Genomic DNA, 15214 nt, shown 5'->3' with positions numbered 1-15214 from the left:
TATTTCCCATTCTCGATTGTTGTTGTTTTTTTTCAACAAAAACTATGACAGCTCAAGATGCAGAGAAGCTTCTTCGATGGCACGTAAAGTTCAGGAGGATACATCATTCGTAAGTAGAGAGCGATTATTTCAAAGTAGTATTTTAGTAATTATTGTGCTGGTAGGCTTATGCGCATTCGAATTTACCGTGAATATAGGGGCTGCAGAATCATAAAATTAATGCGCTTCGAAAATAGTGAATATTATCATCTTGGAATGAAATAAATCAATTTGTGAATTTAGTAAAACTACCCCGAATCACAAGAAAACTCAGCAGAGAGTGTTTATTTATGTGAGTATGTTTTGAAACCGGTTGCAAACTATCAATTCATTGCTAATTTAAGCAAAATTAACTATTTTTCATTCACGTAAGCTAATTTTTCAATATGGCGACGACCATAATCAGCGAAAATAAAACGAAAGCAAGTTTACTTTTATGATGACCGCAATAAACCTAGCAGTGTCGTAGTTTCTGCTTTTCCACCAACAGATGTCGTTACTAATCGAACGGATCGCCATCTGTTGAGAGTTTTAACAGTTCTATTGCGGTAATAATGATTGCCAGAAGGTTTACATATCGGAAAGTTTTGTTTACTCTTAAAATCTGTCTTTATGGATATCTTCAAGTATACTATAAAACATTTTATTAATGATTTTCATAAAAGCAGTAATAAAACTGTGAGTTTTAATTATTGCTGTTATAAAACATTAATAAAAATCAAACAAAGCCAATCAGCGATGGAATTGTTACTTGGGAGTGAACCTAAATTCATGTGATTTTTTCTAAGAGTGTAGATTCGGATTCAGCGGCCCAAAATCCGTCGGAGACACATAAGTTTGCTCTTGAGACAGAAGAATAGTTATTTTTTGTTTCGATGTGTTACTGAAAAATGGAATCTGCGGAGGAATGTTTGAAAAAAAAACAAATATACTGATTTTCTGGGAAAGTCAAACGAATTAAACACCAGCCCCACATTTTCTTGGTGGCTAGGTATGCGGAGTGCTAGAGGAAGTCTCGGACCTACAAAAACAATGTACATTACTTGTAGGTAATGTATGATGATGATGATGATTTGATGATGATGATTGTGTACACACCATCAGCGCAAGGATTACCTATGGCTGCAGAGTCAAACCTGAAGGGAATGATCTACCAGATGGTTTGTTGTAGCAGGGTAAACTAAATTCACTGGAGACCTTCGGAAATCAACACGATGGTTGCTTCAATATTACCTAAAATTATATAGTCACAAACGCGGGTGTGCTGCGGATTAGCATCTAAGCCGAAAAAGAGAAGGATTTGTAAAGTTGGAGTTTTCATAGTATTGGTTTGGAGTCAATCAACATTCTATTCCTCCCAACCATTACCTGTTCTGTGGCTTAATTGGTCGAAGCCCCGGTCTAGCTAACACGGAGTCGTGGGTTCCAATCCCACCAGAACGCAATTATTCTTTCACAAATTCATCACTCCATTTTTCAATGCGCCTCCTATAGTGGTGGGTCCCATAAGAATCCAATGGGATGTACTACAATAGGAACCGATGTTAAATTTTACCTCCATAATAGGAACCGTGTACCTATAGTTGGCGCAAGGGATTTATTGAGAAAAACTGAAATAAACGATGGTTTTTACATTTTTTTCCTAACAAATTTACAAACTACCGAATAACGATTTCTGAATATTTATTTTGTAGAATTATCATTTTTATTCAATTATTTTACTACAAAGAGCTACTAATAGCATCACTATTGGTACGTTTACCCTACAAAGGAAAACTGAGGAATGGTTTTTGGAAGAATCCTTGGTGGAAGAAAATTGTTTTGTAAGAATTTCTACAATAACTTTTTGCTGTGAATACTTGTATGAATTGCTGGATGGTATTTTGCCGAAATAATAGAGCTTGCTGACGTTTATTCACCTCTCTCTTTCAAACTTGCAGGCGGGATAGGATTTGTTTTCATCGGGAAACCTTTCCTGATGACAACAAATCCTATTCCGCCTGCATGTTTGAAAGAGAAAGGTGAATAAACGTCAGCAAGCTCTATAGCTACAGAGTGATACGACGATCGAGTAATCATTGGCGTATCTAGGATTTTTTCCCAGGGAGTGCCTAGGGAGTGCCAGTTTCAGTGGCTTCTAGGTTATTTTGCTTTTTTTTGTAAAAGGAAGTACCGATTCACCCTCAATTTCTTAGTATAATGATATACTGCGTCGCGGAAAAAAATAGAATGTAAATTTAAACGCGCTATATTTTAAAGAAGTGTTTTTTTTTTTTGAAAATCCAAATCGTTGTACTGATGTGAGGTTTGGAAACTTGATTGCGTATAATAGGTACACCAAAACCTCTATTTAGGTAACGAATCGGGACTTCCTAAATAGAATTTTTACCTAAATGAATTCATTACCTAAATGGATTCAGTTTATTACCTAAATGGAGTACAAGGTTGCGATGAAGTTTAAGAAGGAAGAGTTACTAGGAGATTTAAAGGAGGCCATGTTTGGGTCATGTGGAGGGAGTTTCAGATGGCTTTCAAAGAGTTTGATGGGATGGGTTTCAGGAGGGGAGGGGCTTCAGGGGCGTTTTCGGGGGTTTAGGAGGGTCTTAGATCAGAATTGTCATTCAAATGACTAGCTGGGCACGAAACACGAAAAACCCTGCAAATTTCCGCCAGACAGAAAAGTGATCGAATGTCGGATCAAAGTCGGGTCAATTTTTATCGTATGTTGGGCCATTGTTGGACCAACATCGAACTACTGTTGGGTCTATGTTAGGTTTGGTGGCCAAAATAAAAATAGGTGAATGATAGGTTGATGTCGGGTTTGACGTCATCAATGCTGAAGCTGATATGTATCAACTTAATGATGGAAGGATGGTTGCTTATCTCAATTTCAGCTGGAAATGACGCTGGATATACTGACACTTTTCAACACTGCATAAAAGGGGGGAGGGGGGTGTTAGGGTGCATATCTCAACATTGCATCCCCCACCCCTCCCCCATCAGTGTTGCATTTGAACGCGATCAACTTGCGTTCATGTTCAAATTCGGCACGCTGCGATCAAAACGATTTGAACATTGTTCAGTTCAAAATTTGGAACGCGAGCGAGCTCGAAATTGAACGCACCTTGAACAATGAGCAAGAACTGCACCAGTAGGTATAATGCCAACATGCTAACATGGTACCCTGGTACCCGCCAAACTAAAATGGTCATATGTCTGCTATTTTTCGCCAATTCTAGCAATCTTGGGCTCATTGAATTCAGAATCTGATTTTCTATTGTGAGGGGGAACCGGTCCGGTCACCGTGTGGATTGCGGATAATCCGTATATCGGTGCAGAATCTTAACCCGATGCCACAATGTCCTAGGTCGTATGGCGCATTTTTCCGTGCAACAACGAGTGTATGCAAATGCGTCACCATGTCCTAGGAGAGAAGGCTTACAGGATTTGATGATGCATAAAGTGACGCATCCAAGCTTTTACATAAAAGCGCGTCATAAGGACCGAGGCGTTGTCACCCCGGACGTTTCGATCCGCTCCCTTCCCAACCCCACAATGCAATGTACGTATTGCTAATATGGTATTATGTGGTACAGTAAAGGGCCATGTTTCAAGAAGTCTGATTTCTGTGGAACTCTAGACGACTGCACCGATTCATTAGCTTAACATATTGATAGAATAGTGCATTAGAACATTGAGCCGAATGGGGATCTGAACGGGCGTTCTTGAGCAGTGAAAAGCTCTGACACGCAAGTTCAATGTTTACTGCGTTCACGTTCAAAAAACTGAACGCGTTCAGTTCATTTTTGGCTCGCGTTCAGTTCAAATGCAACACTGCCGCCCCCATATCCCCTAACACCACTCACTACTTCTTTCCCGAAAACGAACCTCATACCTAATCTTAAGTACTACAACTGATTTGAACACAATCAAATTCCATTTAGGTAACGTTACCTAAATGGAGGGACCTAAATAGATTTTACCTAAATAGATCCTACCTAAATGGAGGTTTGAGTGTACATGGAATATGTATTTTAGAAATTGTTTTGCAATTTATTTCAACTAAGACTTCTTTTGATTGATTGATTTGTCTTTATTAAAGAAGCTTTCAGCCCTTGGCTGGTTCGTCTCTAGACTTCTTTTGCAAATCTCTCAGAAATTCCTTTGGATTTGGCAAATTTCTTCGGAAATATCCTTGGATCCCTTTCGCAATATCTTTAAGAATTTATTTGGTAATAGGGGTAGGCGGGGCATAATGAGCAGGTGGGGCATAATGAGCACCTCGTATTTTCACTGTAAATCTTCAAATTAACAAAACAAATTGCTTGATTGTAGCCTTATTATTTAAAATCCAATGAATTGATGACAAAACATTAGTCAAAAAATCCGTTTACCTTGAAAAATTAATCAAAATGCGTAAAGTGGTCATGTACTGGGAAAATATTATAAGAATCAGGTGACCTAAAATAAGGTTTTGGGTATCGAAATCACAACTTAGTGGGCATCTATCGATTTTCTTGATATTCCCTAGGCCAATGAAATGTATTTGTAACACTTTTCAACTATTTGTATAATTATTTTGTTGTAAAAATATGCTTCAAAGAGTTGGTAGTAGGGTGGGGCAGAATGAGCAACTAGTTAAAAAAAAATGAAAATGGTAAACATCGTCAACAAACAAATTTTAATTTTGGTTTTCTCTGTTTTGATGCATATAGTAAGGTTTTGTCTGTAATTTTCAATTTATTAGCTTGAAAACTTCAGTATCTGTATATTATCACCGTTTAAATATTCCTCAATAGAAGACTCATTGGAACCCCACAGTTCCCTACAAATTTAACCCCGTAATCCCTTCAAATTCTCATTGATTGTTGCCGGTATGCTTTATCATTGACAAGAATAGTCAATTAGCATTTGATTGTGTACAAAACTGATATTGATCATCCTGCCCCACCTAGGGTGCTCATTATGCCCCACCACCAAAACACAACTCGCGATTTTATACGTTTTTAAAAACATAAAATTCTACAACATTTATAACTTTATTCGGAATTTCAACGATTGGGTTTTGTCAGTTAAGGTTCAAATGAGGATTGAACGTTAAAATTACACATTGGTTGCACTTAATTTACTGGATTTGGTGGCAAAATGCTTAAGCTGCTCATTATGCCCCGCCTACCCCTATGTTTAGAAATTGACACTAAACACCTTTCACGCATCTCTTTTGAAAATTTTATCGGCAATAACTTTGAAAATTTATTGGGAAATTCTTTTATAAATCGCTCCAATAACTGTAATGAAAATTCTTTAGAAAATTTCTTCTGTAATTATTTAAGGAATTCCTGCAGCAGATAGTTTTGGAATACCTTCGGCAATCCCGATATTACTTGCATTATTTGAAAAAAAAAAATCTTTGGTGGTTCTTTAAAAAATCTGTCACGGTGATACTAGGGCAATTACTTTTGGAATTCTTTCAAAGTTTTATTCAGGAACTCCTTTGATGATTTCGGAAAATTCTTAAAGAATTATTTTTAAATTGCATTTAGCCAATTAAAAAAACAGCCTTGATGTTTTCTTTAGGAATTCCACCGGTAATGAATTCCTATGCAACTACTTTGAAAGATTTTTTTTATCTGTATTAACGAGATGTTTAGCCCTTTTTTTAATTTCTGTGGTAGTTTCATTGGAATTTAATTTATTTAATTTCTTTAGTTTTTTTTATAATTTCAATATGTGGCTATTCTTCTGAAATTATTTAGCAATTTTTTCCAGTTGTTTTGCAAATTTCTCAGGCAATTTCATCGTGATTACTTTTGCAATTTTTTATGATTTAATACTAGTTATATCTATTGCTTCCGATAATTGCTGAATTGAAAAATCAGAAATTCCAAACTGGGCTTGCTTGAAGAAAATCCTATGAAATTCACGGAAAACTTCCCGACAAATTCCAAAAGAAATTACTGGAAAAATTTCCATCAAAGTTACCTTAGAACTTTCAAAGTTGTGGAGTGGACCTGGTGTGATGGTTGGATCACTTGACTATCACGCCGTGGACCTGCGATCGAATCCCACTCCCGACAAACTCACAAAACAATGTGAGTTCTTCCTTCGGAAGGGAAGTAAAGCATGGGTCCCGAGATTGTAACTAGCTGCCTGCCAACTACTAACCCGTACAAGCTAGCAGCAGCAAGAAACTCCTCGAACTGGGTCTCAGAGTCGGCTTACTACTGGGTGATCAAGGGGACGCGTGACAAAGTATGGAAACACCGAATTTTCATGTTCTTTAAACATTTATTGACCCTATTCTGCGACGTGTGGGTGTAAGGTAACATTTAAGACAGAACACTGTCTTACCAATTATCACAAGAAAATAATGAGAAAAGTTGAAGATGATACTTGTCGATTTTACGATGAGGAATCTGAAACCTCTGCACATGTATTGCGTGACTGTGTTACACTCTTTACTACAAGAGTAAGATATTTTGATAAGGGATTCCTACAGCCCTCTGAAATATGGTACTTACAGCCTTGTAAAGTAATTAATTTTATACGACACATTCTTCCCTGCTGGGAAACATCCGACGATCATGCGCTGAGGGTCTCTGCTCATAGTGACCAATCGCCTTGATATGTGGTTATATAGATTAAAGCGGGTGGTGTATCACAAATGATCAGAAAATTGGTCGCAGTGATAAGTTACCCTACAGAAAAAAAGGTAACATTTTGTGTGGCGTGTAAGAGAGGGGATCGATCTTCACGTTGTACTCACTGTTATACTTCTTCGGCGTTGGCCCACACGGTTACGCACGGTTGCGGTAGCCCTACCATGGGGCCTGATTCTCACAGCGGGGCTGCTCGGGGTTGTCCGTTGGTCCGAAATGGCATCGGAATCGTTCCAGCGGCTTTGCTGGGGTCGATGGCGAATGTAGGCGTTTCTTCTCATTGGCAATATCGACACGGCCAAGGACGACACCGGAGTGACCGTCCCGAGAGAAGTTCCTCCTGGGTAATTTGGGCCGGAGGCCTGAGGGAATCGTCCGGATTCGGACGACGAGGTGTCCTTTGCGTTTAGACTCGGAAGCCATTTTGACTTCCGAGTCGGCCCGTGTGAGGCCGTATTTTTAAATACGGGAAGAGGTCCTGAACGGGAGTATATCCTACTGTGGTATTTGAAAAAAAAAAATGAAATTTCCGCCAACATTCGGCTCATACAAATTATAAAAATCTTTGAATTTTACCGACAGGTTACAAGATGAACTCTTAGTATTTGGACGTGTACGAACAACGTACGAAAATCAATGCAGTCAGTGGGACATTGTCCTGTAGATGGGCTAGATCACGCCCGAAACCGGCAATTTTAATCTTTTCTTGATGATTGTAAGAACGATAAGTGTTATGTCTTGTCCCATGTCGCGTCTCGTGTGTGATGCTGCAGGAACTTGCAAAGAAATGGCCATACTGTGGTCTAGCGACCCATCTCTCAATTTGTCAGTTAGCTATAATCTGTGCCTTCTAATTAATTATAAGTTTTCCCCGTACATCCCTAAACGATTTCACTAGAGATTTTTCTAGTAATACCTCCTGAAATTTCTCTGGAAATTCCAACTATTCCCGAAATTCGTTTAGGGAATTCTGTAGAGATTTATATTGGAATTTCTTCAGCTGGAATTCCTTGAAGAAGATCAAGAGGAGTTCCAGGAGTAATATCATGATTAATTTCTAGAGCAATCCATGAATAAATACTCTAGAGGGTCTCCTGGATGAGTCCTAAGAAAAATTCCTGGAAGAATCAAAGGCATTTCAGAAAGTATCCAAGGAAAATTGCATAGGAGAATCCCAGCAAGAATACCAGAAGAAATCCCTAGAGGGATTCCTGCAGGTATCACAATAAGAATTTCTGGAGGAGACCTAGGAGGCATTGCTGACACATAAGAGGCAGCAGGAATCGCTTATGGAATCCCAGGAGGAGTTCCTGGATGAAAATCAAGAGGGGTTCCTGGAGGAATTCAATGATAAATATTTGAAGAAATCCCAGGAAAAAAATCCTTTAAGATTTCCAGAAAGAAACACTGAAGGCAATGCTTCTATGAAGATTGCCTTGAATTATCCCAGCAAGTTTTTGGAGGAATCCCTGGAGAAATTCTTAGAAGAATCCCTAGAAGAATTCCGTGAGGTATTTCAGTAAGTACTTCAGGAGGAGTCCGAGGAGGAATTGCTGGAAGAACCACAGCAGGAATATCTTGAGAAATCCAGCTGAAATTCCTGGAGGAAGAGCATGAGAAACTTAAGAGAGAATCCTTGGTTAAAAATTCCTGGAGGAATCACCGGAGAGCTTCTGAAGAAATAACAGGAAAAATCTCAAGAGGTGTTATTTGCAGGATTTTGGGCTGTATCATTGTAGAAATCTCAGCATAAATCCTAGGAATAATTGCTGGAGGAAACTACACAGGAAATGCCCGGGAGAATCCAAAGAAAAAATCCTTGGAATACCTAGAGAATTCCCTGCAAGAACAGGTAAAAGTATTTAGAAAGAATTTATAACGAATTGATTGAATCGCAGAAGGAATTTCTAAAGGAATATCAGGAAGATTTTCCGGAAGAATTTCAGCCACAATGCTAGGATAAATTCGTATAGGAATCACTAGAAGAATTTCTGGACGTATTCTAATAAGAATTTATGGAGGAACTGCAGGAAGAACCGCAGGAAAACTTGTGTGAGGCATCCTTGAAGGAAGGCCAAATTGAGTTTATGCAGGAATTTCTGGAGGAATCTTTGGATAAAATCTCTGAAGGAATTCCTGGATGAGTGCTTGGAGAAATTCGTGGTAGAACAATCAAAGAAATTTCTGCAAGAATTCGAAGGAATTTTTAGAAAAATCCAAGGGAGATTTTCCGGAAGAATTTCTGGAACTTCTCTAGTAGAATACCTGAAGGTACCATATTGAGAATTTTTGGAGGAGTTCTAAGTGAAATTGCTGCAAGAATCGCAGCAGGAGTTGCTTGAGGAATCCTAGCCACAATTCCCGGAGGAAGGCCAATATAGGCTCCTGGAGGAATTCCATGAGAAATTTCTGGAAGAATATCTGAATAAAATCACTGAAGGAATTCCTGAAAGAATCACCGGAGAAACTTCTGAAAGGATCCTGTTATGTATTAATCGGACTATGATACTTCGGACATCGACAGAAATGAAGTGTATAGCTTGACGATCACGAGAGAACTACGAACGTTATTTATTAGGAACTACAATAGAATGGAATGATGAAGTAGTACAATTAGGGATGTTCATTTAATACACATTATCTCCTCTCTTTCTTTACTTTGGATACTCCGTAGCGCTCTGGAGGTTTTCTTACCCTTTCGGAACGTCGAACCTTCGGCGAAGCTAGATCAGCACCCTCGCCCGATGTATGGCCATCTTTAGTGTTTGCAGCTGCTAATTCTCCTTTATCCCTCTCAAGAGGCTCAGTCTCCGAATGATCTGTCACTGATTCAGAGACATTAGGCAGGATCACTAAACCAGGGAACATATTCTCGTCTAAATCGGATGCTCGAAGTTGGTCTGCATGAGCCATCTTAACGGTGTTGTTGACATTCACCAAATACGTGTTATGACCAACGATGTGTAGAATTCTTGCAGGAATCGCAGGGGTGTTCGGCTTCCACTTCAACGTAACTTTGTCACCTACACAGAGCGCCTTCCTCGTTTTAAGCGTTGGCCGGTTTGGTGGTTGATTGAATGGAGAAGGTTTGAGGATATTCAGCAGCGTCCGAGCTTTATGTTTCAGCATCATGTCGCTGGGTGTTTGGCCGGTCGATGTTGATGGTGTGTTTCGATACTTGAAGACAAAGTTTTCCAAAGCCAGTTGAATTTCAGCAGGTTTCTTTTTGTGTTTAAGAGTAGAGCGTAGTGTTTGTTTCGCTGTTTGGACAGCTCTTTCAGCGGATCCATTTGACTCGGGATGGTATGCAGGACTCTTGAACACCTTGACGCTGTTGCCTTGTAGAAAACTAACAAACTCGGTAGAGGTGAAAGGTGGGCCATTATCACTGACGATGCTAACCGGGATACCGAAACGAGCAAACAACGACCTCAGAATCTGGACCACATCTCCCGCCGTAGTGGTTTTCATAAGAAATACCTCAATCCACTTGGTATGAGCGTCGAATACAATCAAATAATTTTGTCCGTACAGTTGGCAAAAATCCAGATGAAGACGTTCCCAGTTCGAGCTTGTTGATGGCCATGGTGAGAACACATCCTTCTTTTCACTTCTCCTATTCGTCTGACACTCTAAGCAGCGGCCAACAAAAGCTTCGATCTCTTCATTCATACTAGGCCACCAGCATACACTTCTCCCCAACATCTTGCACCGCACTATTCCTACGTGTTGATCGTGTAACATTTGCAGCACCTTTTGACGCATGTTAGTGGGAATAACGACACGAGAGCCCCACAGAATACAACCTTGTTCTAAATTCAACTCATAGCGTTTGGAGAAAAACGGTTTCATTTCACTACGTTGTTCATTTTTCGGCCAACCATCTTCCAAATATTTTAGCACTTGCAGAAGCACTGGATCCTTTACCGTTTCTTCTGCCACCGCATGGTAGCAAAGAGGGAGGTCACTTGAGAGGTTGAATGATGCGACTGTATCTTCTACTGTACTCGACTCCAACGACGGATTCCTTTGAATCCGTTGTGCAGCTAGAACAGGTACATCTTTTTGTGGGTCGAATATCAATTTCAAAGGTTCATGGTCGGTCACTAACGTAAACTTTCGGCCGTAGATGTATCGGTGAAACTTTTTTAAACAAAACACTATCGCCAAAGCTTCTTTCTGTAGTTGGCAATATTTTCGCTCGGTTTCTGAAAGTGTACACGATGCAAACATCACTGGTCTCTCCATTCCATTTATGATGATGGACAGGCATCCTCCAAGCCCCCATGGGCTGGCATCGCTTGCAACCACTATTTCTTTGGTAGGATCATACGGAACTATTAGACTATTTTGGCACAACCTCTTCTTCGACTCCTCAAACGCAGCTTGACACTCGCTGGACCACTGGAATTCTTGACCTTTCTTCGTCAACTCGTAAAGCGGCTTCAGCACAGTTGACAGTTCAGGAACGAAGCGGTGATAGAAGTTCAGCATACCCACGTAAGAGCGAAGTTGTTTCAGGTTCTCTGGAGGAATGCTTTCTAGTATACAATCCATCTTGGCTTTTGTTGGTTGTATACCGTCTTGGTTGAACGTATGGCCTAGGTACTCAACTTCTTCACACATGAATTTACTTTTGTCGAAGTTTATTTGAACGTTGTATTGACGAAGTCTGTCGAGGACAAGTTTGGTAAGGCGTCTGGTTTCTTCTTCATCACGGCCGGATATAAAAACATCATCAATGTACACTATCACTCTCGGAATCCCTGCCAGAATGGTTTCCATAACGCGCTGGAAAATGGCCGGAGCACTGGACACACCGTAAGTCAGCCTCTTATAGCGGTACAGGCCAAACGGGGTATTGATAGTGAAAAGCTCTTCACAAGACTCTGCAATTTTCAACTGTTGAAACGCTCCTGTCATGTCCAACACTGTGAAGAACCGCCCACCTTGAGCCTTGACGAAAACATCCTCCAATTGGGGTAACGGGTAGTGCTCTACGTCTATCACTTTGTTCAGAGTCCGCTTGAAGTCGGTGCATATCCTGATGGAGCCATCCTTCTTCTCAACAACTACGATTGGCGAGGCCCACTGGCTGAACTTCACTGGACACAATACACTATTTTGCACCATTCTATCCAGTTCATTTTTCACACGGTCCACTAGCCCAAAGGGAATGTTATGGGCTCGTTTAAACACTGGTTGGACATTTGGCTTCAGTTGTATTTGGGCTTTAAACCCCTTTATGCCAGTACCGTCCGAACAATGTGCACGCTGCGAATCACTTGTAAACTCGTCGATGTCGTTCCCTGTCTTAACAGCTTTTATTTTGGAACACACAGCATCCTCAAAATACGTTTTCCATCCAGGAGCCAAGCGGTCCAGCCAATTTCGGCCAACCAATACATCGCGAGTACAAACATCCTTGACCACAATTGCTACCAGCTTGTGCAACTTGCTGTTTGTTTCGACCGTAACGATGATTTCTCCGATGACGTTCAGAGTTTGTCTTCCGACCGTCTTTAACGCATATTCCAATGAACACTTTTTTAGCTCAATTTCACTGAATAGGTTTTCATACACTTCTGTTGACATGATAGTTACTACAGCTCCAGTGTCAATCTCAATGTTTACATTTCTTCCATTCATGTTCATCACACACATATTCGCTTTTCGATCCAACGCTTTGCTCACCATATTGACTTCTTCTTCATCACATTGTCCACATGCTGATTGTTTGGTGGCAGAACGATGATCACACTCACATGGACGCTCCCAAAACAAAGTGTTTACAAACTGTTGTTCATCATCACTCATATCACTATAGTTTTCTTCTTCCACAGAATTAACGTTTTTGTTCCGACACATTTTTGATGTATGACCAATACGTTCACACGAGAAACACTTCCACTTTCTTGCGGGGCAGGTGGCTGGATTATGACTACGACCACACCGGTAACACGAGACCGGTTTCGTTGTATTCTCCTTTCTGAAGCTATTGGAGGTCGAAGGTAGTTGGTGCTGCTGGTCTCGTCGACTGTTGTATCTCCTTGATTTGTCGAACACTTTTCCAACTATTTGATGCATAACGCTTGCTTGTTCGTGTGCTGCTTCCATACTAAGAGCGATTGAACAAGCTTTATCAAACGTTAGGTCGGCTACGGTTAACAACTTCTTTTGAATACTTTCATCCTTCATACCACACACGAAGCGATCTCTGAGCACAGACGGAAGCTCGGCTCCAAATTCACAGAATTTTGCCATCTTCTTGAGCTGAACAATATATTCCGCCATGTTTTCATTTTCCTTCTGATCTCGCTTATGGAATTTAAAGCGTTCAACCATCACCACACGTTTTGGAGTAAAGTGTTCTTTAAGGATTTTCACTAAGTCTTTGAAATCTTTAGAAACTGGTTTTTCAGGCATAACCAAATTCTCCAAAACTGCATATGCATCCGGGCCAATATGTGTAATGAGCATCGCTCGTTTCTTTTGTTCGTCCGAGACATTATTGACGATAAGAAATTGGTCGAACCGATCTATGTAGGAACCAAAATCACTTTTTTTCGGATCGAACTGTTCAATACTAAAACGTTCCGATGACATTTTATCACGTTTCACGACCGTTCTTTTAATTTACTGCCCGTCTCGTCGCCAGCTGTTATGTATTAATCGGACTATGATACTTCGGACATCGACAGAAATGAAGTGTATAGCTTGACGATCACGAGAGAACTACGAACGTTATTTATTAGGAACTACAATAGAATGGAATGATGAAGTAGTACAATTAGGGATGTTCATTTAATACACATTAGATCCCAGGAAGATTGTCTTGCATAATCCCGCAAGAAATTCCTGAAGGAATCCCAATAGAATTTTTTTGAGGAATCCCTAGAATAATTCCGAGAATTTCCTAAGAAATCCTAGGAGAAAATGCTGGACCAATCTCTGCAGAAATTTCTAGTATATACAGGGGGTGGCCAAAATATTTGGGATAGGCAACTTTTTTTTTCTCTCACAATAAAGTTCAACATGCTATAATTTTTCATAGAGTGCATCGAAAAATCTCAAATTTTGACTGTTTGTCAACCTATTATATGTGCATCATTGGTACAAATTTCGGCTCAATTGATCAATCTTCCGCAAAGTTAGAACCGTTCCGGTAAAATACTCAAGCCAACTAATTTTTGAGCTGTTATATCTCGGAAACCAGTGAACCGAATTGAATGAAATTTTGAACCCTCTGTACAACCCCATCAGGACTGGAGCTGGAGAATCCTAAGGGAAGCTGATTGAAAGAAAAACCGGTAGGAATCCATAAGAAAACCTAGAGAAATCACTGTATAAATAGATAGAGGTATTTCTGGAGAAACTCATAGAGAGTCTGTTGATTCTGACCAGAGTGTGCTTAAGTTTTGTTTAAATGTGCCATTAAAAAATATAAGAATTATTGTGTTAAGTTTTAAATTTTGGGTGTCTGTCAAGAAAAGATTCTAGATGATGCCAAATTTGAAACCCCCCTAACTACGCTAATGCGAGTAACGGAGAAAACCTTGTGAGGTATCCAGGGATATTATAAATGTTTGGAAAATTCCATGTAATTTTAGGTGTCCTGAACCTGAAAAATTCGAGCATCTTCAAAGACACAAACATAGAGGTCAAAACGTGTAAATTTACGTCTTTCAGGACACCCCAAAATAAAACTTTTTTTTAGCGTCTATCAATCTATAGAACCGATTCGACAGATAAAATATATAAATGCAAAATATAGACATGCATGGATTCGAACACCGGATCCGCTGATTGTGAGGCATATCTCGTTCCTATTGGCTATTTCACCGAGTTAAAAGGTGACTGATTCTACATATCTAGTGAAATGGATTTGTTGATATCTAACGCAACCAACCAGTACTTACAAGATACGCGTAGAATTGAGTCTTATCACAAACAGTCTTGAAAATGTTTACGTTCTTAGATGATTCTGTCTCGTACAAATTTCATTATTTTTAGATTTGTAGAAGGATTCCTAAAATATTTCTGGTGAGTCCTATCTGAATTTAAATCGTGTACGATAGTAGTTTCAGTGTAATTTTGAAATTACTCTGCTGACGGTTGGGAAATATGTCATTTTTAGCACTGACATATGAAAAAAGTCTCAGACGAGAATCGAACTCTGATTTTCTAGTAAAATTTTACACCTAACACATGTGGGCTGCCTCGCGAAGCCGGAAAGAATGCAGTCGGAGATGAACACTTTGAATTGCTGTATAGCTGGGGCCATTAGTTATTGCTGAGACTACATGTTATAGAACCGTCACATCACCGACGACTGAGCATGGCTGTTCTCAAGCGAATATGTCTCAAAACCGGTGTGTACACAACACTTCAATGTTTTTTTTTTCGAATGAATGGAATCAGTGTTGTACCTTTTTATTTCGCCGTCCAATGCTTATCTTTTGACATATACGCGTATTTCAACTTTCTTCGTGAGAACCATGGTTAATCTTTATAAG

The 15214-nt window shown here is 39.8% G+C and overlaps 2 protein-coding genes across 4 annotated transcripts in view; both read right to left on the bottom strand.

The window, feature by feature from the left end:
• Window positions 1-15214, bottom strand: part of LOC109425343 (uncharacterized) — a 165746-nt gene that overhangs the window by 108434 nt on the left and 42098 nt on the right. The gene's annotated exons all lie outside the window — the stretch shown is intronic.
• Window positions 9199-11831, bottom strand: LOC109429857 (uncharacterized protein K02A2.6-like). Its single transcript, XM_019705843.3, has 2 exons — window positions 9393-11831; window positions 9199-9279 (listed from the first exon to the last, which is right to left on the bottom strand). The coding sequence occupies exons 1-2, from the start codon at window positions 11829-11831 to the stop codon at window positions 9199-9201; spliced, it is 2520 nt and encodes an 839-aa protein (XP_019561388.3).

This window comes from Aedes albopictus, chromosome 1, assembly GCF_035046485.1.
Source record: "Aedes albopictus strain Foshan chromosome 1, AalbF5, whole genome shotgun sequence".
Taxonomy (NCBI): Eukaryota; Metazoa; Arthropoda; class Insecta; order Diptera; family Culicidae; genus Aedes; species Aedes albopictus.
Note: the sequence above shows the minus strand (reverse complement) of the source record. Positions and strands in the feature narration are given on the sequence as shown.

Bases quoted from the DNA above. Each gene is read 5' to 3' on its own strand.
- LOC109429857 (XM_019705843.3), bottom strand. From the start codon at position 11,831: ATGGTGCAAAATAGTGTATTGTGTCCAGTGAAGTTCAGCCAGTGGGCC. The intron at 9,280-9,392 runs GTAAGAAAACCT...ATTCTATTGTAG, and splicing joins AGGTTCGACGTTCCGAAAGG to TTCCTAATAAATAACGTTCG.